This window comes from Ranitomeya variabilis, chromosome 6 (genome assembly GCF_051348905.1).
Source record: "Ranitomeya variabilis isolate aRanVar5 chromosome 6, aRanVar5.hap1, whole genome shotgun sequence".
Classification (NCBI taxonomy): Eukaryota; Metazoa; Chordata; class Amphibia; order Anura; family Dendrobatidae; genus Ranitomeya; species Ranitomeya variabilis.
This window is the reverse complement of record NC_135237.1, coordinates 441,063,115-441,089,737: the sequence shown is the minus strand read 5'-3', so window position 1 is coordinate 441,089,737 and position 26,623 is coordinate 441,063,115. Positions and strand designations below refer to the sequence as shown.

Genomic DNA, 26,623 nt, shown 5'->3' with positions numbered 1-26,623 from the left:
TACCACACATAATCCCCCCCCCACATTACCACACATAATCCCGCCCCCCCACCACATTACCACACATATTCCCGCCCCCACCACATATCCACACAATCTCACCCCCCCACCACATTACCACACATAACCCTGCCCCGCCACATTACCACACATAACCGTGCCCCCCCACATTACCACACATAACCCAGCCCCCGACCACATTACCACACATAATCCCGCCCCCCCACCACATTACCACACATAATGCCCCCACCACATTACCACACATAATCCCGCCCCCCACATTACCACACACAATACCGCCCCCCCACCATATTACCACACATAATCCTGCCCCCCCACATTGCCACACGAGGCTCCGTCCCCACACATTACCACACGAGGCTCCATCCCCACACATTACCACACGAGGCTCCATCCCCCCACATTACCACACAAGGCTCCGTTCCCACACATTACCACACAAGGCTCTGTCCTCACACATTACCACACGAGGCTCTGTCCCCACACATTACCATACGAGGCTCCGTCCTCACACATTACCACACAAGGCTCTGTCCCCATACATTACCACACGAGGCTCTGTCCCTCCACATTGCCACACGAGGCTCTGTCCCCACACATTACCACACGAGGCTCCGTCCTCACACATTACCACACGAGGCTCTGTCCCCACACATTACCACATGAGGCTGCGTCCCCACACATTACCACACGAGGCTCCGTCCCTCCACATTGCCACACGAGGCTCTGTCCCCACACATTACCACACGAGGCTCCGTCCTCACACATTACCACATGAGGCTGCGTCCCCACAAATTACAACACGAGGCTCCGTCCCCACATTACCACACGAGGCTCCGTCCTCACACATTACCACATGAGGCTGCGTCCCCACACATTACCACACGAGGCTCTGTCCCCACACATTACAAGTTTAATCACTTGCAGCGTTAATTAGATAGCAATGAGCATGTCGAGCGTTAGCTGGCTGGAAACAGCTAATAGAAATATATGAAGCGGTCACGCTCCAGTCTGGAGACCTGCAGCCAGTCCATGCATTGCGGCCCAACCTCAAACCGAATTTCACAAATGTCCTAATAAGCCATTGGGTGATTTTTTGATCTTTAAGTCTAAGTTCACACCAACAAGTTTTTTTGGTCCAATGTGTCATCCTTGTGGAAAAAAGACCGCACAAGGCCCAATGTTAATATGTGTGTTAGTTCAGATGAACCATTTGCCACATGGACTGTGCGATAGTCTCATCTATTTTTAGGTGAGATTCACCTATAAATTTCAATGAGTGCACAAAAATGGATGAAAAATAGACACCATCTTTAGCGGACCCCTTGCAAAGGTTTCATAGAAAAATGAATTGTAAAAATGCAAAGGAGAGAAATATGTTAGAGGAGCGGCACTCACCACAGGTGTGTGAATTAACAGCACTTTACTCTCTTGGTACATGAGGAGCAGAGACAAAAGGAATGAATGAGTGACAGCTGTTTCTCGTAGTCTACACTTCCTCCGACCCTTTTGTCTCTGCTCCTCATATGTATGTATGCGTACTGTATAGCACAGCCCACGTAGTATATTGCACGCACACGCAGTACATTGTGCAGCCCACGCAGTACATTTCGCAGCCCACGCAGTGCATTGCACAGCCCACACAGTACATTGCACAGCCAACGCAGTACATTGCGTAGCCAACGCAGTACATTGCGCAGCCAACGCAGTACATTGCGCAGCCAACGCAGTACATTGCGCAACCTACGTAGTATATTGCGCAGCCCATGTAGTACATTGCACAGCCCACGTAGTACATTGCGCAGCCCACGTAGTACATTGCGCAGCCCACGTTGTACATTGCGCAGCCCACGTAGTATATTGCGCAGCCCTCGTAGTATATTGCGCAACCCACGTAGTATATAACGCAGCCCACGTTGTATATTGTGCAGCCCACGTAGTATATTGCGCAGCCCACGTTGTATATTGCGCAGCCCACGTTGTATATTGCGCAGCCCACGTATATAGCAATGTGGGCATGATATCCGTGTAAAAAAAAAAGAATTAAAATAAAAAATAGTTATATACTCACCTTCCGTTGGCGCCTGGATCCAGGAAGCGGTTACCGACGCTTGGGATCCACCGAAGCTCCGCTGAGCCGCTCGCGCCGGCCGCCATCTTCCGTTCCCAGGATGCATTGCGAAATTACCCAGATGACTTAGCGGTCTCGCGAGGGTAATTTCACAATACATCGCCGGGAACGGAAGATGGCAGCCGGCGCGAGCGGCTCGGCGGACTACGGAGTGTGAGTATAGCAGGTTTTTTGTTTTTTTATTATTTTTAACATTACATTTTTTTACTATCGATGCCGCATAGGCTGCATCAATAGTAAAAAATTGGGGGGACACAGGGTTAATAGCCGCGGTTATGGAGTGCGTTACCCACGGCATAACGCGGTCCGTTACCGCCGGCATTAACCCTGTGTGAGCGGTGACTGGAGGGGAGTATGCGGGCACCGGGCAGTGAGTGCGGGGAGTAAGGAGCGGCCACTTTCTTCCGGACTGTGCGCGTCGCTGATTGGTCGTGGCAATGGTCGTGAGCGTTTTGCCACGACCAATCAACGACTTGGATTCCATGACAGACAGAGGCCGCGACCAATGAATATCCGTGACAGAAAGAAAGACAGACAGAAGGACAGATAGACAGACGGAAGTGACCCTTAGACAATTATATAGTAGATGACATACAAAAAATGGACGCGAGAATCTCTAGGCTCATAACAAATTATTGTTTTTTTCCAAATTAAAAAATAGATGATTTTTCAAACACATTTCTGAATTTCAAAAACGTTATCTTACTATGATCATAAAGATTAGAATCACCAAAACTTTATTATTATTTTTTTAAACAATTCTGACCAGCTAGAAAGTAGAATGCACACCTCCCAACTTTTGAAGAAGGCAAAGAGGGGCTACTTTTAGGCCACACCCCTGACCACACCCATTTAACTACTAGCCACACCCATATCTGCGCCCCGACCACACCCATTTAGCACTGCTGCTCACATTGCTTCATAAACAATAATTATAAACAGGAAAAAATATGGCCACACAGTGCTCCATACTGTATAATGGTCACACATGATGCTCAATACTGTATAATGGCCACACAGTGCTCCATACTGTATAATGGCCACACAGTGCTCCATACTGTATAATGGCCACACAGTGCTCCATACTGTATAGTGGCCACACAGTGCTCCATACTGTATAATGGCCACACAGTGCTCCATACTGTATAATGGCCACACAGTGCTCCATACTGTATAATGGCCACACATGATGCTCAATACTGCATAATGGCCACACAGTGCTCCATACTGTATAATGACCCCACATGATGCTCAATACTGTATAATGGCCACACAGTGCTCCATACTGTATAAGGGCCCCACATGATGCTCAATACTGTATAATGGCCACACAGTGCTCCATACTGTATAATGGCCACACAGTGCTCCATACTGTATAATGGCCCCACATGATGCTGCGTACAGTATAATGGCCACACATGATGCTCCATACTGTATAATGGCCACACAGTGCTCCATACTGTATAATGGCCACACATGATGCTCAATACTGTATAATGGCCACACATAATGCTCAATACTGTATAATGGCCACACAGTGCTCCATACTGTATAATGGCACCACATGATGCTCAATACTGTATAATGGCCACACAGTGCTCCATACTGTATAATGGCCCCACATGATGCTCCATACTGTATAATGGCCCCACATGATGCTCAGTACTGTATAATGGTCCCACATGACGCTCAATACTGTATAATGGCCCCACATGATGCTCAATACTGTATAATGGCCCCACATGATGCTCAATACTGTACAATGGCCACATAGTGCTCCATACTGTATAATGGCCACACATGATGCTCAATACTGTATAATGGCCACACAGTGCTCCATATTGTATAATAGCCACACAGTGCTCCATACTGTATAATGGCCACACATGATGCTCCATACTGTATTATGGCCACACAGTGCTCCATACTGTATAATGGCCACACGTGATGCTCCATACTGTATAATGGCCACACAGTGCTCCATACTGTATAATGGTCACACGTGATGCTCCATACTGTATAATGGTCCCACCTGATCCTGCGTACAGTATAATGGCCCCACTTATGATGCCAGTGTACAGTCGGAGCTGTAGATGAGTCCCAGCAGCTCTGCTTACAATGTAGGCAAAGATTTCACTACCTGTCGCTGTCCATACTGCTGCCTCACAGATCCTGAACATTGCAATGTAGCCCAGCTCTGCAAACTCTGCATGCACTCAGACAACACCACTATCTACCAGCTCCACTCCATAACTGCTGTAGTATATAAAGGATACATATATATGTACTGTGCCTATGACTAACAGGCTGCATTGGATTGCTCTAACTGCTGCCACTACTACTGGTTATAATGCCTTGTACTGTAAGCACAGCAGGGCCAGCTGCATGTATGTGTGCAGTACACACACACACACACACGTACTTCAGAATGTTCTCTCTCCCTCTCTGAACCACCGTCCTGGAAGAAGAAGATATGGAGGGGTGTGGCCTAATACAAGGGGGCGTGCTGCTGCTTCTCCTGCTGGCTGTGTGGGAGAGGTAGAGTCCCATGCGGGACTGTGGGGCACAACATCAAAATTGGGACAGTCCTGCAGTACGAGGGAGTAGGGACGGTTGGGAGCTATGAGAATGTACTCATTTGGAGTACAGATGATGGCAGTGAAAGGGTCAGGCCAGCAGTTGCATGTCACTAATTCTGGGGATGTACTACTGCAGGATATTGTTTTCATAAGCACAACACTCAGAGAAGGACAGAGGTGTGGAATTGATCCTTTCACTGCCATCATCTGTACTCTAACTGAGTATGTTGTAATATCAATGCAGCTAAAGGCAGGCAAATAGACTGGGGGAAAGCAGGGGTTTGGAAGCCAAAAGTAATTTTTACAGATATTAAAACAAATATCCTAAGTGATTTGCAAAGTTTCATAACTTTTCATACTGGACAAAAAATATATATATTTTTTTTAAAAAGTGAAACTTTGGTTACTTTTTGAACTCTAAGAAAATCTGTCAATTCCCTGAAGAAATGTTACAGTGGAAATATTCTGGTCTGCTAAGGCACAAACTGAATAATTGAATTGAAAATTATGGATTTTGCTACCATGTTGTCTACTGTACGTTTCAGTTCCATTGGATATGTTATTTTGTAATAGCTACTAGGCTAAAATGCTATTATATAAGAACTTACACGTGTCCATCAGCCCCATAGACATTGAATTATTATTATGTTATATTAGATTGTGGGGCTCACAATCTAAATACCTTATCAGTGTTGGGTATCTGGGAGGAAACCCACGCTAACATGGGAGATCATACAAACTCCCTCAGATATTATCCTTGGGGGAACCCTGCCCTAATAAAGTGTTGGGGCAGAGACGTGATCATTGCTAAAATCATACTCCTCTTCACTGCGGTTGTGCAGTGAGAAGAAACAGAAGGCTTGAGATCCTCTTTCTTGTGATCTGTTTGGGTCCCGATTAGTTGCCTCCAGAGATCTGACATTTATCCTTTATTATCATTATTATTTATTTATATAGCACCATTGATTCCATGCTGCTGTACATGAGGAGGTGTTACATACAAAATACAAATATAAATTGCCTTGAATAAACTAACAATGGCAGACTGGTACAGAGGGAAGAGGACCCTGACCTTGTGGGCTTACACTCTACAGGGTGATGGGGATGGAGACAGTAGGCCAGAGGATTGCAGCTCCGGTAGTGGTGAGATGGCAGGAGGCATTGCAGGCTGGAAGATTTCTTGAAGAAATGGGTTTTCAAGTTCCTTCTGAAAGTTCCCAGTGTAGCCGATAATCGGATGTGTTGGGATACAGAATTGCAGAGGATGGGGAACCTTGGGAGAAGTTTTGGACCACTATAGTGTGAATAAGTAGTTCCACCTAAAGGCAACCTGTCATTCGAATCATGATGCCCTAAAATATCAACAGCATGATTCAGAGCCTGGCTGAATGATTGCAGTCAGGTATGTTTTTCTCTGAAATTCTTCGCTGTTTCAGAGTAGACATAAATTGAAAATTGGGGACCTTAGTAAAAGAACAGTGAGTACGGTGATTACGGAGAGATGAATACAATGCAGTCCTCGGCGAATACTGCCCACCCAACATCAGTGCATAGGGAAAGATCGGCCATATATCTGGAGTGGGACAGGAAGAAGCCAGCCTGTTGTAGGGGAAGCACGAATCAAGTGACTGGTTCCCAATAACTCCACCTTAAGGTGACAAGTCACAATGAAGCACCAATTTGTTTGATAATATGTTTATATACCCTTAACGAGGTATTCCCATTTCCAAGATCCTATCCTAATATGTAATAGGTGTAATAATAATAACATTAGCAAATACCTCCAATTAGAAATGTAGCATAGTTCGTAGACATGTCGCTTACCCTATGTGCAGGGCATTACATGAGCTTAGGTATCCATGGTTACGACCACTTATAGAGTGACAGTTAGTTAGCTGATAGTGGTCATAGCCATGGATACCTCAGTTACTGCAATGCCATGCACATGGGGTAAATGGCATAGCAAATCAGAAGAACTATACTACATTTCTAACTGGAGGTATTTGGTAATATTACTATTATTATATGTACTACGTATTGGGATAGGATCTTGGAGATGTGAATATCCCTTTAACTTGACCATTGTAGTGATCACACCCTTGAAGGGTGAGTTAGGATGTACAATTTGGTATAAATGTTCTGTCATAGTGACATGTCAATGTAAATAATACAACCATAGATAATCAGGTACAATAAATAATGGCAGGTTATTGGGGCATGCACAACGAGGAGAGAGTAGCTGTCTTTTGGCCTCCGTGCTAGGTACCAGACCGCAGCGAGTACATAAGCTCTATATACAGCACTGCGGAGTCTTGATTGATCTATTATAAAGAAGTGGCATGAGAATTTAAATCTGTTTTGAAAGAGCCTCTCCCCTACTCTTTTACTCCTTCCTGGTAAAGTGACCTTTTTAAATGGAGGGAAGTGGGCTCAGATGACAGTCTTGATGAATGCGGTCATGTTCACTCAATAAAATAAGGCCCAGTGCATTTGAGGATAAATCAGTGGAATGTACAGCCCCACCTGTCTGTCTCCATCACTCATTTCCACTGTCACTTTCACAGTGCCTGATGGATCACAGTTGCTGTAAAATTAGACAGCCTTTAATCTCATTTCATCCTGATTAGCTTCTCTTTACCCTTTCCCTCTAACTCACTGACTGACACGCTAGAAACTCATATGGTGTGCTGTGTTTTAGGACGGATTACAAAACTTATCATTAACACCTTCTCTGCTGGAGAGCCACACTAGTATTTGTTGTATATCCACCATGGGCTAGCATCATGTTTCTTTATTCTTTATTCTCTAGTCTTGCAAATGTGATTACTGTCTCCTTTATCTTTTATTGACTACTTCGTACTAAGTTTTTTAATTAATTTTTCTCTCTCTTTTTTTTTTATTCTGCAACATGAATATAAACGCTCAATATGTTATATTTTCAATTCTAATAATAGTTGGCAGAGATATGAGTATTTGGCTATCTGTAATCTGCAACATTGCCGATGCAAAATGTTTTCCAATAATTAATTGGAGGAAAATGGTGGAAATTAAATTATCGGACCTAGTATTTTACCAAGTCATTTTTTTTCACTAGGACACTTTTCCTTTATAAACATGTAAACCTCAGAGGATGGTAGTTTGGTTACAAGGGGGCTGAATGGTCTGCTCAGTTTTAAGCATTGTAGAAGCTTACCTAAAGCTATATAATATACAATAATGCAACTTGCAAAGGAGCCAATGAGAATATTAATGTTGGCAAAGGGAGAATATGTTAAATTAATAATTTTTCCATAAAAGCCATGCATTGGATGTTCCACTGTTCTGGTAGTTCTGCATTTTGCATTTATTTCTGTGCTTAATTTGATCACTTATACTGATAGACTCCATGACTGACCATCAGTGCCATCATGTATGATATTCCACCGTCGGAAGACACACTGCAAAATAAAAATCAAAGTGAAAGATGACTGTGATACAAAGGCAAACATTACTACTATAATTACCATATCCATAAATTTAAGGTTATTAATGCACATTTTGATCAAATTGCATGAGTGGGACCCTACACTAAACATCTGAATCTGTTCATGGTGACACAAAACCCACTTTAACTAACCAATAAAAAACCAAGACACAGTAATATTCTTTGAACTAAAAATTGGCCGTGAAGCTTTATTAAGAGTTACATAAATAATTTTAATAAATAACCATAATATTATAAATAAGTAAGCAACACCAAATATTTCATCCACCAAAAATTGACACAATCCACCCAGCAGGGCTGGGCGATTTTCCACACACCACAACTAAATGAGATGTGGCCCCCTCAAAGCTACACAGCCAATTTTCAATCATTGTCTGGAGATCCAAATTAAAAATATCCAGACCTATGTCCTATAAATGGACAAAATCCCTCCTGTACAGTCCATTATGCCTAAATGAAAACCAATCCAACAAATACATAAACTTTTCCATTGCCTTATTGACCCACTTCCGTATTTTTTCCATGAACGTTTCTTTTCCGATCAAACCAACCTGGGTACAATTTCAGAGAAAATGAAATAAGTTGAAGAAAAACGACATTTTAAGGCTGACAAATCCTTCTTCATAACTGCAATAAGTCCAATGTGCCCATTTTTCCTAAATCGATCCCTCCCAAATGAATTATTACCAAATCTGGCTCAGGCCACATAATGATCAATTTCATTATTTCCTCAAGAAGGTTAGACCATTTCATACCCCCTAAGTTGTGCCACAAAACTTGGACAACAGATGGATCAAAATTTTCAGTATAATACCTTACTGAAGTCCTCTTCTCACACCAATAAATGAAGGAGTGACCTAAGATCAATATCATCAAAGGACCTGCAATATGAATAAAAAATTTTAAGACAACATAACATCAGGTCTTATGTATAGCTTGAAATGTCTCGAGTCCCATCTACCGATTCTCATTATCTGTCTTGTCGTGTAAGCCAATACATGCTACTGCTGTATCAGCCCCGATTCTAAAAGAGTGGGAGGTTATTATTAAATTAGTTTAACCCAGTTTTAATAGGCATTTCTTTAAAATAAAACTGAATTGATACTTAGTGGCTGGCAGGCCGTTTCGATGCACAAAAAAAGGGCCAGAACTCCCAAACTTGACCTGTAACCATAGTTTTAAATCTTCGACAGGACAAATTAATGATCGTGGGATTGCGTTAAGTCTAGTAGTACAGTCCCTACCCAATTGATCGTTTTTTAAATTTCTTATAAATATTAACACATGGGAGCTACGCCATTCGATATCAGAAAGAATCAAACCAGACAGCTTTGGGCTACTGAAAGACACAAGCTCGCACACTCTAAAGGCCGCAAAAAAGGCCACAACGAATGAGGCTCTAAAGAGTAAAGTCTCATATTTGTCGATGCATATCCCAGATAATGAGAGCCATAATTCCTGCAATAAATCAATTGAGATAAGGCGTCTATCATCCTTTTTGAATGAGCAACGTCCATAACCCTTCAGCAACTGCTTAATAGTAAACAGGCTAGACAATGGATTTTGACCCGACAATTTCAAAAAGAAAGATATACCCGCCAGCGGTTTTAACAAGGCCGAATAGGATAGGCCTACACTACCGTTCAAAAGTTTAGGGTCACCCAGACAATTTTGTGTTTTCCATGAAAACTCATACTTTTATTAATCAAATGATTTGCCAAATGAATTGAAAATCTAGTCCAGACATTGATAAGGTTCAAAAAAAAGATTTTTATTTGAAATAATAATTTTCTCCTTCAAATTTTGCTTTCGTCAAAGAATGCTCCCTTTGCAGCAATTACAGTATTGCAGACCTTTGGCATTCTAGAAGTTAATTTGCTGAGGTAATCTGGAGAAATTTCACCCTACGCTTCCAGAAGCCCCTCCCACAAGTTGGTTTGGCTTGATGGGCACTTTTTGCGAACCATACGGTCAAGCTGCTTCCACAACAGCTCAATGGGGTTGAGATCTGGTGACTGCGCTGGCCACTCCATTACAGATAGAATACCAGCTGCCTGCTTCTTCCCTAAATAATTCTTGCATAATTTGGAGGTGTGCTTTGGGTCATTGTCCTGTTGCAGGATGAAATTGGCTCCAATCAAGGGCTGTCCACAGGGTATGGCATGGCGTTGCAAAATGGAGTGATAGCCACTTTTACCTTGTACAAATCTCCCACTTTACCAGCACGAAAGCAACCCCAGTCCATCGCGTTACCTCAACCATGCTTGATAGATGTGTCAGGCACTCTTCCAGCATCTTTTCAGTTGTTCTGCGTCTCACAAATGTTCTTCTGTGTGATCCAAACACCTCAAACTTGGATTTGTCTGTCCATAACACTTAATTCCAATCTTCCTCTGTCCAGTGTCTGAGTTCATTTGCCCATATTAATCTTTTCCTTTTATTAGCCAGTCTCAGATATGGCCAGTATCCCAGAGTCGCCTTTTCACTGTAGACGTTGACACTGGCGTTTTGCATGTACTATTTAATGCAGCTGCCAGTTGAGGAACTGTGAGGAGTTGTTTTCTCAAATTACAGACTCTAATGTACTTGTCTTGCTGCTCAGTTGTGCAGCGGGACCTCCTACTTCTCTTTTCTACTCTGGTTAGAGCCTGTTTGTGCTCTCCTCTGAAGAGAGTAGTACACACCATTGTAGGAAATCTTCAGTTTCTTGGCAATTTCTCGCATGGAATAGCCTTTATTTCTAAGAACAACAATAGACTGTCAAGTTTCACATGAAAGTTCTTTTTTTCTGGCCATTTTGAGAGTTTAATGGAACCAACAACTGTAATGCTCCATATTCTCAACTAGCTCAAAGGAAGGTCAGGTTTATAGGTTCTCTAATCAGCCAAACTATTTTCAGCTGTGCTACCGTACTTGCAAAAGGGTTTTCAAGGCTATTCTAACCATCCATTAGCCTTCTTACACAGTTAGCAAACACAAAGTACCATAAGACCACTGGAGTGATGGTTGTTGGAAATGAGCCTCTATACACCTATGAAGATATTGTATTACAAACCAGACGTTTGCAGCTAAAATAGTCATTTACCACATTAACAATGTATTGAGTGTATTTCTGAATCATGTAATGTTAGCTTCATTGGAAAAAATGGTGTTTTTCTTTCAAAAGTAAGGAAATTTCTAAGTGACCCCAAACTTTTGAACGGTACTGTATGTCAGTTAGAGAACAAGGTACTGCGGACTCTACATTAGTTTTTGTGCAATCAAAGTTGTATTTCTTACAAAAATTCATCCATTTCCACCATGCAGCTGAGTAATCAGCCCATGTGCTATTTGCAACAGATTTCTCTATATAATAAGGAACTAATCCCCGATAATGTCCCATAGATGAGTTGGGCAAATTATTCCTTCCTCCTCCGCATCTGGGACTAATTGATGAAAAACCTGACAACTGATGGTGAGAAAGGGAAGATGCAATCATATTAATTTTGCTCTTACCTACTTTGGCTTTCAACCATATATTTTGATTATGACAAACTAAAACCAAATGACGTAAAAGCTTGGATGCCCAACTATGTTTTAATGATAAGGTGTTAATTGCCAAAAGTAAACCCCGATTTTCTGATAAAATAAGAACTCTCTTGTTAGCTAGGCTTTAACCCCATATGACTACAGCTGTCAAAATGGTGAATAACTCTAGTACCACTGAGTTGGAAGTCACTTTTCTTCTAACCCAAGAAACAGGCCATTTCCTGCTGATCAATTACCTCTGTAGTAAATACCAAAGCAGTACTAGGCTTTACACTTAACACTAAAGACAATGCTGTCTATCCTTACTCAAATTGCTCCCTTCACCCTTCATTAATAATTCTGACAGAACACTTCTTATCAAAGCTTTTAAATTATCAATATTAGGGACAGATATAGGAACATGTATGTTCTCATCCCTCCTAGAAACATCTAGATCCTGGTCCGTTGATTCTGCGTCGCCTGCGCTCAAGCCTCCAGTAGGGGAATGCAGCCGCTCCGCTGGATGAGGAGAAAGCTCGTCTTCTTCTTCTGAATCAGCCACCCTGTCATGCCAGGAGACTGAAGCGACAGATGCGGCCGGTCGCGGGCTTCTTCTCCTCCATGCTCTGGACTTCACAGGGGGATTCGCTGCCCGAAGTCCCTTGGCCGCCGTGCTTGTACGCGCCACCTCTGTATGATGCCGACGGTCTCACGATGGCTTCCGGGAGTCTTGAAGAGGATGCACCGCCCTCCAGCTAGATGCTTCCTCCTGAACAGATGGCGGCGGAGGCGAGTATGGCTCTGGAGTCTTTGTTTTCTTCCACAGGTTCCTTAGTGAATCTTCACTTCTTGTGGCCGGCATGACAGAAGTTGTGTCTTCTAAGGGCTGGCTATTATCTTCATCTGTATCCGTCGTGTGTCTAAGAGACAGACATTTCAAAAGCCAGTCAGCACCGCCTTCTTCCTCAGCTCTCCTAGCAACTTCCCTCATGAGGTCTTTCATTATAAGGTTTTATTGGCTTCACTCTTTTGCAGCTCCTGTAGAATGACCAGCTGCTCAGGTAGAGCCAGCTATTTATAGAAACAATTCTTCCCGCTCTTTTTATTTGAGCCAGTGAAAATAGAAATAAAAGAACCACTGAAAAACTTGTATAAACTGGAACAACCTGCTCGTGTCATACACAGCTTACTGAAATTAACCCTTTGTAACATAGAGACCTCAAAAAGACCCATGGCAATAATAAATAAAATGAAGAGTTCGTGTCACCATGAGACCCCCATTTTAATTTTTATGGGGGGTGCTTTCAGTAGTGGATGTCCCTCTCCCTCTTGAGTCTCAGACTACAAAATGAATTTACGGTAGGTAGAGATCAGCTAATTAAAAATAACTTTACAAAACAAACTATAGTCTATCCGTATCAGTGCATGTCCCCTATATTTCTGCTTTGGTCATCAGGCGACAGAGGGCAACCTATGTGGTAGCCCTGCTTTACTACTGGAACTTAGTATTGTTGGCAGAGCTGCTCCTCACTTTACCTCCTGAGAGTGAGTGTCTTCTACCAGTTTTAGTGAGCACTACTCTGGATATCTGCAGTTTTGCCCTTGTTCAGCCTGTGTTATTCCTGTTCTAACATCGACCTGTTTCCTTAACATTCTTCTGCCTTTCAAAAATGAACAAGAGTTTAGGATGTATAAAAAGAGAGATACATTTTCGCGATCCCAACGTATCATTAACCCTTTATAAGTCGCTTGTGAGACCACATCTAGAATATGGGATCCAGTTTTGGACTCCACATTTTAAAAAGGATATTCAGAAGTTAGAATCCATTCACAGGCAGCAACTAGATTATTACAAGGGATGGAATGCCTCTCATATGATGAGTGGTTGGAAAAGTTGGCCTTGTTTAGCTTAAAAAAAAAGATGCCTCAGAGGAGATCTCATTTACTTGTATAAATATATGTGTGGCCAGTACAAAGTACTGGCACATGACTTATTCCTTCCAAAGACCATACTAAGGACTATGGAGCACTCGCTACAGGTGGAAGAAAGGCAATTCCGGCAGCTAAATAGGAAAGGGTTCTTTACAGCTAGAGCAGTCATACTGTGGAATGCCCGACCACAAGAGGTAGTAATGACAGACACTATAACTGCTTTCAAAAAAGGGCTGGATAATTTCCTTGATATACAGAACATTGTGAGTTATAGTTAAATTAGTGACAAAATGTGCAATTGGTGTAGAAAGGTTGAGCTTGATGGACCTAGGTCTTTTTTCAACCACTTAACTATGTAACTATATATGATTTTGCACCTTGTAAATGCTCCTGGTTCTAACCAGCATGTACTCCGAGGACTCACCCCTGAGTCCTTGTGTAAGTCCACATCCCTGTATAAGGATTAAAGACTGAAGGCCATGGCTTTCCTGGGACCTGATATTCGGAGCAGCGCCAAGCCTGGCCATTTTATCACATATTTTTAGAGCTGCACGGTGACTACTGACAGACACTTTTAACAAAATGCACAAATGTTAGATACACATTATTCATGGTATTTATTGGAATTAGTGTACATGGTAAGTCTTGCCAGAAAAGACAAAAATACTCACCAACATTCAACATAAAATAAGGAAAGTTACTGTTGGAAACACCATCACTTTATCCTTTACAGAGCAGTGTTTGCAGCTATGGTAATGTTATGCTTCCAAGAAAAATTAACTCCCATTTTGCCAAATAGATAATAAATTAGTTTAAAGGGAAAATTCAATTTTAACACAAATTCATAGTAATTTGTACATTGGTTTTGAGGTTTTTCATGTGCTAACTTAATACTAACTTTAAATGATGCTGTTTTTTGTGCAGTCCACAAGTTTAACAGAATAAATAAGTTACAGAAATAGTCCTCATTCAGGTGTCCCTTTTTCATGTACAAGTTCTATGTTTTTCGTGGATAGAACACGTACCCATTATAGTCCCGATTTTTTTGAAGACTATCTGTAAAATAATCACGGAGACTTGCCAGTTTTTGATCTGCATTACAAATCTAAATTACACATACGAATCTACGGCTTTGCGAAAATAATGGACAAAACATGGATACCATTAGGGTGCAATCCATGTGCTGTCCATAATTAAAGGGGTTATCCAGGACTATTTAATTTTTTACTATGGGCCTAAGAACTAACAGGCAGGTAGTTGCTACCTACCTGCCTGTTGTGCCTGGTAGCGAACACTGCTGGCACAAAGTCATCACTGACTGCTCCTGCTGACAATTCAGCAGCTTTCGCTGACATCACGTTGACACAGCAGCGACTTCTCTTCTGTTGTTATGCTGATTGACAACCGTTTCCCTGCTGCATAACTGCTGGAAACTGGCTGTTAATCAGCATGCCATTGGCAGTCACACCCCATTGACAGAGCAGCCCAGAAAAAGAAGAGATGCTGTGTTGATGTAGAACAGCTGAAATGCCGGCAGGAGCGGTCAGTGAGCACTCTGAGCCAGAGCAGGAGAGAAAAGGCAGGTTGTTGCCTCCGTTAGTAACCTTTGACATTGCAATGAATAGGAGAATTTTTGCAATTTATTTATTTTTTTCATACGTGAAAATAACTGATGAAACACTAATGGTAAAACTGACATACTGATGAAACTTAGGGTACGTTCACACAGGACTTTTTTGCTGCTTTTTTTTGCTGCTTTTTTTTATGCTAATTTAGGTGCGTTTTTTTGGTGCGTTTTTGGTGCGTTTTTAGGGTACGTTCACACAGGACTTTTTTGCTGCAGATTTTTGCTGCAGATTTTTGCTGCTTTTTTTATGCCAATTTTCAGCTGCTAGGACACCTCATAATGGCTCTTTACACCTTACTACCAGGAACTCCCTCACAATAGATCACAATCAGGACACCTCACAATGGCTCTTCACACCTCACAATGGCTCACAATGGCTCTTCACACCTCACTAACCACACCCCTAAGCTCTTGGCTGTGAGATCCCTTCCTGCTGGCCATGATTTTCTGCACAAAAAAAGCAGCAAATAATGCTACATGCGTTTTTTCAGCGTTTTTGCAGCGTTTTTTTCATCACCCATTCAAGTCAATGGGTGAAAAAACGCTGCAAAAACGCAGCAAAAACGCTGAAAGAAGTGACATGCCCTATGTCCAAAAAAAGCAGCAAAGCAGAAAAAACTGATCAAACAAAAAACCAACGTGTGTGCATGAGATTTCTGAAATCTCATAGGCTTTACTGGTACTGTAAAAAGCAGCTGAAAATTAGCATAAAAAAAAGCAGCAAAAAAAAGCAGCAAAAAAGTCCTGTGTGAACGTACCCTTATACCGGTTTTTGCGTACATGAGAAATCACTGATGTCTGAATGAGGTCTTACACTAGCTTCCATATAGATATAACTATGTAATAGTATAAACTGTTATTTAAGAGTGGAGTTTTCTTTTATACAGGTTGTATGAGAATGAGCTGTGATACAAGACAAAACCATGCATAATAGTAGCAATGTTTTTGGGGGAGTGTGGAGGAATAGATGTTTCTAATCTCATACAAACGCTGTTATTTAAAGGGAGCCTGTCACCAGGTTTGTCCCATGTGAGATAAGGTCACCACATGTCAGCCCTGATATACACCATTGTAATATACTGTATATGCCCCCAATCTGGCCCACAAGACAAGAAAAACAGCTTTCATAATACCCAACTGTGGGGCGATCTGATCCGATGTGCATTGCTGGTCTTGGTCTGGTGCCTTCGCTCCTCTTGCAATGCCTTCCTCATAATTGCTTCATAATTGCCGACTTCATCCACATAGTCTCCTTGGCTTCACACTATTTCATCGGTGCACTTCTCTGCCCTGACCAGGGTGGCGTAAAGTACTGCAGTGTGCATGCATCGGGCATCTTTGGTCTTTTTCTGCTCATGCACACTGCAGTACTTTGCTCTTCCTTCAACAGGGCAAAGAGAAGTGCAGCTGCGCAGGAGCGCAATGACAGAAGACATTGTGTGGGTCACGCAGAACGCGTCATCCACAGAAAGAAGGATGGCATCGCAAGAAGAGAGGATGCACGAGAACAAGACAGCAACGTCAGTCACACCCGATTGCCCTGTCTTTTTCATGCTTTGCAGGCCGTATTGGGGGCATATATACAACATATTAGAATGCTGTATATCAGCGCTGAAAGGCGGTGGTCTTATCTCACATGAAACAAACCTGGTGACAGGTTCCCTTTAAGATTTGATCCAAACAGATATTTGATGTTCAGGCGTCCTTGTATTTTTGGAAAGTATTTGTAATTTTCTAACTTTTTACATTCTGATGTGTTTATGTTCTATTCTCCAGCTTGCACATGTGTTGTAAAATGTGAAATAATCCAATCTGTCATATGATTGTATAACATTACTGAAAAGCATAGATATTAAATTATTATTATTCTTATACATTTTTATAGCGCCATTTATTCCTTGGAGCTTTACATGTGAACGGGGCAAATATAGACAAGTACAATAAACATGAGTAAAACAAGGCACACACAAGTACAGGAGGAGAGAGGACCCTGCCCGCAAGGGCTCACAGTCTACAGGGGATGGGTGAGGATACACTAGGAGAGGGTAGAGTTGGTCATGCGGCGGTTCAGCAGACAGAGGATCGCTGCAGGTTGTAGACTTGTCGGAAGAGGTGGGTCTTCAGGTTCCTTTTGAAGGTTTCCTTGGTAGGCGAGAGTCTGATGTGTTGGGGTAGAGAGTTCCAGAGTATAGGGGAAGCACGGGAGAAGTCTTGGATGTGGTTGTGGGAGGAAGAGATGAGAGAGTAGAGAAGGAGATCATGAGACGATCGAAGGTTGCGTGTAGGTAGGTACTGAGAGACCATGTCACAGATGTATGGAGGAGACAGGTTGTGAATGTCTTTGTATATCTTTGTTAGTGTTTTGAACTGTAGCCTCTGGGCAATAGGAAGCCAATGAAGGGCCTGGCAGAGAGAAGCTGGGGAATAACGGGGAGACAGGTGGATTAGTCTGGCAGCAGAGTTTAGGATGGATTGGAGTGGTGCCAGAGTGCGGGAGATGATAAGGGCATGCACTAGTGTTTTTGTGGTTTCATGGTCAAGGGATGCACGGATCCGGGAAATGTTTTTGAGTTGGAATCGGCAGGAGGAGGCAACAGTTTGAATATGTGGCTTGAAAGAGAGGGCAGAGTCACCCCGAGGCACTGAGCGTGCGGTACTGGGGAAAGTGAGCAGCCATTGACATGAGGTCAGGTACAAATAGGTAGATCTGCGTTTCATCAGCGTAGAGATGATATTGTAAACCGTGAGATTCTATGAGCTGTCCCAGGCCGAAGGTGTCGATGGAGAAGAGTAGGGGTCCTAGAACTGAGCCTTGGGGAACACCGACATACAGGGGGCGAGATGAGGAGGTGGTGTGGCAGAGGGAGACACTGAATGTCCGGTCTGTTAGATATGATGAGATCCAGGATAGGGCCAAGTCTATGATGCCAAGAGATGAGAGAATCTGTAACAGGAGGGAGTGGTCCACAGTGTCGAAGGCAGAAGACAGGTCCAGGAGGAAGAGGACAGAGTAGTGTCACTTGCTCTTGATGGTTAGTAGGTCATTGGTCACTTTAGTTAGGGCAGTTTCAGTTGAGTGATGTGATCGGAAGCCAGATTGTAACTGGTCAAAGAGGGAGCAGGAGGAGATGTGGGAGGACAGTTCAAGATGAACATGCTGTTCCAGTAGTTTTGAGGCATAAGGGAGAAGGGATATCAGGCAATAGGTGGACACAGAGGATGGGTCGAGGGAGGGTTTTTTGAGGATAGGTGTGATTGATGCATGTTTGAAGGATGAGGAGAAGACATCGTTTGTAAGTGAGAGGTTGAAGAGTTGTGTTAGGGTTGGGATGAAGACTTTGGCGAGGTTAGGGATGAGGTGGGGCGGGAGCGGGTCAAGTGTGCAAGTGGTGAGATGTGATCTTGACAGAAGGGTGGAGAGCTGATCGTCTGTCATGGTGGAGAAACTGGCTTTGGAAGAACAGGGCTGAGCAGTCAAGAGGAGAGGCATTGGGGGCTGCGGGCCAAAGCTTTGTCTGATGTTATGGATCTTCTGCTTAAAGAAAGAGGCAAAGTCTTCAGCAGAAATGAGAGGAGAGGGAGGAGGTGCTGGGGGACAGAGTAGAGAATTGAAAGTGTTGAAGAGCTGTTTAGGGTTGTGAATCAGGGAGGATATGAGAGATGAGAAGTAGGTTTGTTTTGCGGCAGTGAGAGTGGACTTGAAGCTGGTGAGGGACTGCTTGTATGCAATAAAGTGCTCAGCAGAACAAGATCTCTTCCATCTCCGCTCTGGAACCCTGGAAGCCCATCTCAGTTCCTTGGTCAGGCTAGTCAGCCAGGGCTGTCTGTTGATTGTGCAAGTTTTGCTATGCGTGAGGGGGCGGCCAAATCAAGTGTAGCTGTTATTGTGGTGTTATAAAAAGTGGCAGCAGCATCTACGTCATGGAAGGAAGCTATGTCTGTAATAGGGAGAAGGGACTCAGAGGGTGAGTGTAAATTGAGGTGTTTGAGATTTCTACAAGGATGAGTGAGTTTGTGGAGTGGGGGTTGCGCACTAGGAGAGGAGAAGGAAGAAAATGTCAGTAGGTCGTGGTCAGACAGGGGGAGGGGTGAGTTAGTGAAATTAGTAAGGGAACAGAGGTAGGTGAAGATGAGGTCCAGTGTGTGACCATCTTTATGGGGGGCTGCGGATGACCATTGAGTGAGACCAAAGGGGACAGTGAGCGATAAAAGTTTAGAGGCAGCTGAGGTGGAAGTGTCAATGGGGATATTGAAGTCACCCATGATGATAGTGGGGATGTCGGCTGAGAGGAAAATCACTGGATAGACCCATCGTGTCCCACATTGTACAGAATGAGATATACACATATTCACATTTATTTACCAAACAGCTAAATAGTGAAGGAAGCATGTGAATAACATTGGGATTAATAACAGAAATACTGATCAGCTTGAACGCCAATCCTGCATATACTCTGTGCCTGAAATAATCCAGAAATTTCCCTGTTATCAGTTAATAAGACAGTTTCATGTGATATCGATAACATCCTTGCTCTAAAAATGATAAAAAACTGTAATATACAATAGGAAATGTGTGCGAGCTAAAGTTTGATAAATCTTCCTGAAAGCCCAGCCAAGTTTAGGAAGCCTGTAGCATCAGAATGATAAAAATTATCATTAAACATTCCATATTGCACTGCTGCATTTTGCAAGAAGGAGATAGTAAATCATGTGAAATGAGAGATATATAACTGAAAAAATTCACATGTGAGTTCGGCTGGCTTTTTTTTCTCTTTGGCAGAAGTTTATAGAGAAAGAGCTGGCCCTGTGTCATATTGATTTCCCACTGCACTGGTTTTCTAAGTGCTCTGTTGATCCGTGTCCAGCAATAAATTCCCAGCCTCAACATGCACATCGCTTCCCTCTTTGTCCTCACCTAGATTTAAGGTGTCCATTTGATGAGATGAGCAAGGACATGATTTTCTGACTAATGCTCCAGCCACTTTGCATGATATGATAGTGGTACATTTGTATGTTTTCCCAAAAATGGGACCTGACATTTATGGACAGATGTAACGTACGACCCAGGACATGACACTTCTAGGTTGGTTAAACTAATCCAAATAAATTGAAGCATATATTAGCTGAAAGAATTGAAGAGAAATCAGTATGTACAAGATTCCCATGACAACTGGTGGAAGAGAACAGGCTTTGTTTCAGGGAAGTATGATTTCGACAAGAACCTTTCCTAAAGCAATAAAGTGGGGTCATTCTCTGCAGTCTTCTCGTCGTGTAGATTTATACCGTGCTATAGCCTATACAGGTTATATAACACCTGTAAAATATTCTGAATGTGGAGAACGTTCTTTAGATTACTCATTTATGTAATTTGTCAACAGGCAAATATAACCTATAATAACATTGCAAGAGTACCGTAAATAACTAGTAACACGTAAAATGTGTTATAAAATAGGATGGGGCAGAGTAGTGATGGGTTGTTCATAACCGAACCAAGACAAAGAGCAGCTCCCTACTGGGAATGATGGGAGCTGGCACCCCTGTAAGAACCACTAAATTCTCTGAATGGCTCTCACTGGGTGTAAAATGACTGTGTTCCATGACCGAAACCCGGCCCACCCAATCCAAAGTTCGCCCAAATATCGATTTTATTGACTGTCTGCAAGTAGGCCCCATGGCTGGACGGGATTTTGGATGCATTAACTTCATCTTAAATGTGTTCACCTACAGTGCAGGATTTATTTGGATCCAGCTATTTTTGGTGAGCGGAGCCAAGTGAGACAGATCACCAAAAAAGAGCCGGACCACCCATCACTAGGGCAGAGCAGGACCTGGGCCTGACTGTTTTTAAAACCTGGCCAAGGAAAGCTAAGCAGATAAGGTGCACACCCCAAGGGGATGGCCATACCCCTAAATGTACAAGAAACTGAAGCAACTTCTGCTATAGAGTACCCATGATTTCTATGTACGCCCCTAATCACGAGGAACTACCCAATATTCTGGTCATGTGATCTGACTCTTAAGATCTATTAATTAAAATGTACTTTGTTCGTAGGACAACTCCTTTGATAAGGAAAAAATGTCCTCAATTGTAGGCATTTTTAAAATAAATGTCAAGGTGGGCTCGCGACTTTGTCCAAGGTTTTAATTTTCGCCCACCGAGTATTTGAGTATGACATCCCCGTCTTAAGGGGAACCTGGTCCAGATTCGCTATGTAAGTACAAGTGGAACATGTTATAAGTGATAATTAGCATGTAGAGCACATGTCTTTCATAGGTTGTAATCATTGGAGAAAGGAGAAAACAATGTTACAATTGCATGGCACCCTGTTCCTTTCTAGTCATCGGGGCCGTGCGTAGCACTGAGAAGTCACCGCAGTCATGCCCATTATTCAGTTGATTGACATCTCGCTCAGCACTTTCACAGGCTATGTGGGAAGTCAGCCAACTGACCAGAGGACATGATTGGGGAACAGCTGTGATTGATCAGTACTGTACCCTGCCCTTATGTTTGGGAAGGAGTAGGGCACTGCATGATTGTAACATTGTTCTGTCCCTTCATGACTAGTTCTTTAATTCTATAACTTTTATGACCCACGTGATCAGTTTTATTAGAGCAAAGGAAAACTGCAATGTAAATGTACCAAAATCCATTTCAAATATATATTGGGTTTCCCCATGGTATTTGGTTCAGGTATTCTTGTAAATTTAATATTCCAGGAGTGTATGATAACAACATCTACAGATACATTGCAATAAAAAAATGTAAATCCTAGAAAGTTTATTTTAAGATTAGATTAAAAACAATTACTTACTGGTATTATTTTATGTCTTTCAGTCATGCCATACAACAGTGCCCATCATTGTGTGGTTGAAGTAGAAAACTTTTTGTTTGTGTTAGGAGGTGAAGACCAGTGGAATCCTAATGGTGAGTAGTAAGAAAACCCATATATGTGTGAGAACGGACACTGCTTCTCTCATAATATCACTTTTATAAGTCGTCTTTTTCTCCATCTGTGCTACGGTGTGTTCATCCTACAGGGTTAAACATATTGTTGCACCACCGCTAAAGCATGCACTGATATTTTATTCATCTACTCCCCTTGTATAATCTAAAATGATGGCAATACAGGGAAACATCAGCCCGAGATATTACATTTAAATAATCTTACTTTAATAAATGAAATCCGTCCAAAGACATGAAAAAGTTATCAGACCATGTTAAATTGCAGTGCATCCTAATGCTGGGCTGAGTAATTCTAAAAGTGCAAAATACATTAATATTTAAAAGTGTTGACTCAGAAAGAAAAAAGCCAAAAGAAATATGGACACTTAAAAGACTTTAAGCTGAATTTAAAGAGAAGATGCAGAGTGCAATAGAATATAAACAGGGACACGTAACACATAAAAATGAATGACCTGTGTAGATGGATGGGACAATTGTATGTTCATATAGTCTGTATATAGAGAGGCAATACAAAAACATCTTCCCTCTTTGCAAATTATATTCATTAGCAGAATGTATAAACTTTCTGTTTCAATAAACCAATGAAAAAAAACTATTTACCGTAAATGGCTCAGCACAACCAACATCACAAGTGGGTTCTCCAAATTCAACATAAAATGTCACTTTTAATGACTACTGCAGAAATATTTAACCCCTTCTTGACAAGTGTCTTTAAGACTTAGTATATCCCCTTTGGCTGTTATAACCTGATGTAGAGGTAAAACATAGCCAGACACCAGCTCCTGGCGGCATTCCTGAGAAACCTTAGCCATTTCCCATGGACAATGGCCTCACGTTTACGAATATGCTTAGGTTTGCATGCTGAAACTTCTTTCTTCAAATCCCAGCAAAAGATGACTATCATTGGGATTTATGTCAAGCTATTCATTTCTCATTAAAAATCCTCTCCATTTTCAAGAGCAGATTTATTTTTAATTCTATTGTTTATGGCTCTGTGGTTGGGTTTCCGATCACTGCTGTCATGTACCAGTGGTGGCCAGACTCCTAGTCAATGTAAATCTCACTTACCAGCTACAAAGTTTGCAGCTGCTGCTCTGAATCTGCTGGATTATGCCAGTGTCAGTGCCTCTGCGTTCTGGATGATGCCGCTGTTCTGAACTGTCATTCAATCAGATGCAACTACCTGTCTGTTCTACACAACGCCAGCTCAGAGTGGTCACTGATTACTCCTGCTGGTAATTCAGCTGCTCCTTGTCAAGACAGCAGCTCTTCTTTTTCTCAGCTGCCCTGTCAAAGAGGTGTAACTTTCAGAGTCACGCTGAATGACAGGCAGCTTCCGGCCATTAGACAGCAGAGAGCCGGATGCCAATCAGTCCCAACCCGTCAACAAAGGAGAGCGGAAGGGAAGTCACTGCTGTGTTAACGTGACATCATCAGGAGCCGCTAAATCGCCAGCAGGAGCAGTCTGTGACCACTCTGTGGTGGCAGAGATTATCGCTGGGAAAACAGGCAGGTAGGTAGTAACTACGTGCTTTTGAGTTCTTTGGGCCATTGCAAAAATAAAAAATAGTCCCGGACAACTCCTTTAACTATTAGACTATATGACCCTCACATTGAACATATTGAATTCATTATAACTGGTGAAGTGAGAAAGAGCTGACACTTCAACCTCAATTGAAGTAACACCTCCTGCCGTGAACAGATAATTACAACAGGAGATCTGTTGAGAATCAGTCACCAAGTCTAGGTTTCGTATACTCATAGGCGGAGAAGTAGAGGGGCTTCTTATGTTTAAAAGATTCTCAGACACCCTGTAGCCAGTGGTCAGTGATGAATATTGGGGTTTGCATCCGTCCGATATTTATGGGCAGCATGGTGTCTCAGTGATTAGCACTGCAGCCTTGTAGTGCTGGGGTCCTGGGTTCAAATCCCACCAAGGAGTTTGTTGTCTTTCAGGCTCCATATCTCACCATCCATTACTGCTTTGAACGTGAGACTACCATCATTTTACAGACAATCATCTTGACTATCTCCTGCAGAAATTTGACTTGCAAGTATCTAGCATATGATTAATTATGCAGATTCTTGTCATCTCACTGCATTGCTACTGTTTTGCTCCTAAAAATTTAAAATTAAATTTTTATTATTTTGTAAATCCACCCTTTCAACACTTCTTAATCCTCTGGGTATGCTCTTGATCAGATTCAAGCATGTCTAGACCGAAAGCTGATCCCAAATCTCTTCTACATGTTCCCAAAGTTGGTTCATACTGATCGACTCACCTGGGTTTGTATACAGGTTTTTCTTTAACTCTACCCACAAGTGTTCAATTGGGTTGAGTTTTGGGGACTGTAGGGGTCAATTGACAGTTCCTTCAATTTCTCACTCTGTTAGCCCCTTTTTCTCTTGTTTTTTCCACACCTATTTGCACTTATCAGTGCCTAGTCTATTGACTTTAAGTTCATTGCTCCAAATCACCTGTTTCCAATCTTCTACTGTTCACTGTTTGTACTTTTTTCAAACTCGAGCCAACGCTTTTTATGACAATATTGAAGTCGAGGCTTCTCATCTTTTTTTGAGCCACCATTGCAGACTTGTGTAACATGCATCACACGGTGCTTGCATGGACGTCTGTGATCTCACTGTTACGAAGCATACGAGCCACCTCCACTGCTGTGTTTGTCACGCCACTCATAGACCTTGGAAAGAGCTGACTTGTTGATGCCGATATTTTTCCTGGACAGCCACCTCTTGGCTTTGATTGCAAGGATGAACTTCATGTCATATTCTTCCAACTCTATGGCACTTACATGCAGTTTGGTAATTTTCTTGGACAGTAGACCGCTATCGATGAGCTGGATGCTGCTGCTTCTCTTCTGTTGGGAAATCTTCATAGCTGCTCCTCGATTCAAACCAGTGACCTTTTGCTTGGGAATCAGCCTAATAACACACTGAGCTATTAGGGAATGTGAGAACAGCTTGTAATTTGGAGTATACGGGAAGAAAAAAGATTTTTTTCCACCACCATGAGCAAAACAGTAACAATGCAGTGGCATGACAAGAATCTGCATAACTAATCATATGCTAAATAGTTGCAAGTCAAATTTAACGATGATATAGCCAAGATGATTGTCTATAAAATGATGGTAGTTTCACGTTGATAGCAGTAGTGGATGGTGAGACATGGAGTCTGAAAGTCAAAAATTCTAAAATTGTTGCCCTTTTGCTTGTCACTGTATGTTCTCCCCGTGTTTGCATGGGTTCCCTCCGGGTTCTCCAGTTTTTTCCCACATTCCAAAGATGAAATCTAGATTGTGAGTCCCTATGGGGACCGTGCCAATAATGTCTGTAAAGCGCTGTAGAATTAATGGTGCTATATAAGTGAGTAAAATAAAATAAATAAAAACAAATAAATGGGAGATATATTTTCAGCATTGTAGCAAAGGGACAAACATAATGCATTCACTCAAATCACCGTAAGGCCAGTCAAACACTTTCAACATGCTATCCATGCCATGTTTCATCTCTATAGAAAGGTAAAATTGTGAAAGGAAACTGTTATGTTGGGCTGGTGGTTAGGAGCACTAGAAATGACCAGATGAGCAAACTAGCAATACAGGACGAGCTCTGGGAAGTGGAAGCTCTGCTGACCGCAACCGCTAATCCTATCACAACAACTAGAAATAGCCGTGGAGCGTTCCTGACTCTGCCTAGACGCCTCTTCGCAGCCTAAGAGCTATCTACCCCTAAAGATAGAAAATACAGCCTACCTTGCCTCAGAGAAATTCCCCAAAGAAATAGGCAGCCCCCACATATATTGACTGTGAGTTAAGATGGAAGTCACAAACACAGGAATGAAATAGGTTTCAGCACAGACTGAACTAAACAGAGAAAAGGTATCTTTGTGGTCAGCATAAAAAACTAACAAAAAACCACGCAGAGTGTGCAAAAGGAACCACCGCACCGACTCACGGCGCGGTGGTGCCACTCTGCATCCCAGAGCTTCCAGCTAACAAGATTAAATATAATAGCAAGCTGGACAAAAACAGTGGTAACAAATAAGCTAGCAGGGACTTAGCTTTTGCTGAAGTAGACAGGTCATCTGAAAGATCCAAGAGAACTGAACCAGTACTAGGACATTGACAGCTGGCATCAAGTAACGATCTGAGTGGAGTTAAATAGAGCAGCCAGCCAAGGACTGAACGAGATCAGCTGGAGAAGGAATCTCAGAACCAGCAGCTCCACTCACAGCCACCAGAGGGAGTCCATGAACAGAACTCACCGAAGTACCATTCATAACCACAGGAGGGAGCTCGAGAACAGAATTCACAACAGGAAACATGACAACAATATCTCCCACCTGGGACCTCCATGA

At 42.4% G+C, this 26,623-nt stretch overlaps 1 protein-coding gene across 2 annotated transcripts in view; it reads left to right on the top strand.

Moving 5' to 3' along the window:
• KLHL14 (kelch like family member 14) overlaps positions 1-26,623 on the top strand; it is a 156,391-nt gene that overhangs the window by 101,036 nt on the left and 28,732 nt on the right. For both annotated transcript variants that reach the window (XM_077270421.1, XM_077270422.1), the window contains exon 4: positions 22,120-22,209. In XM_077270421.1, coding sequence (XP_077126536.1) covers positions 22,120-22,209 — 90 coding nt within the window. The remainder of the gene's footprint in view (positions 1-22,119; positions 22,210-26,623) is intronic.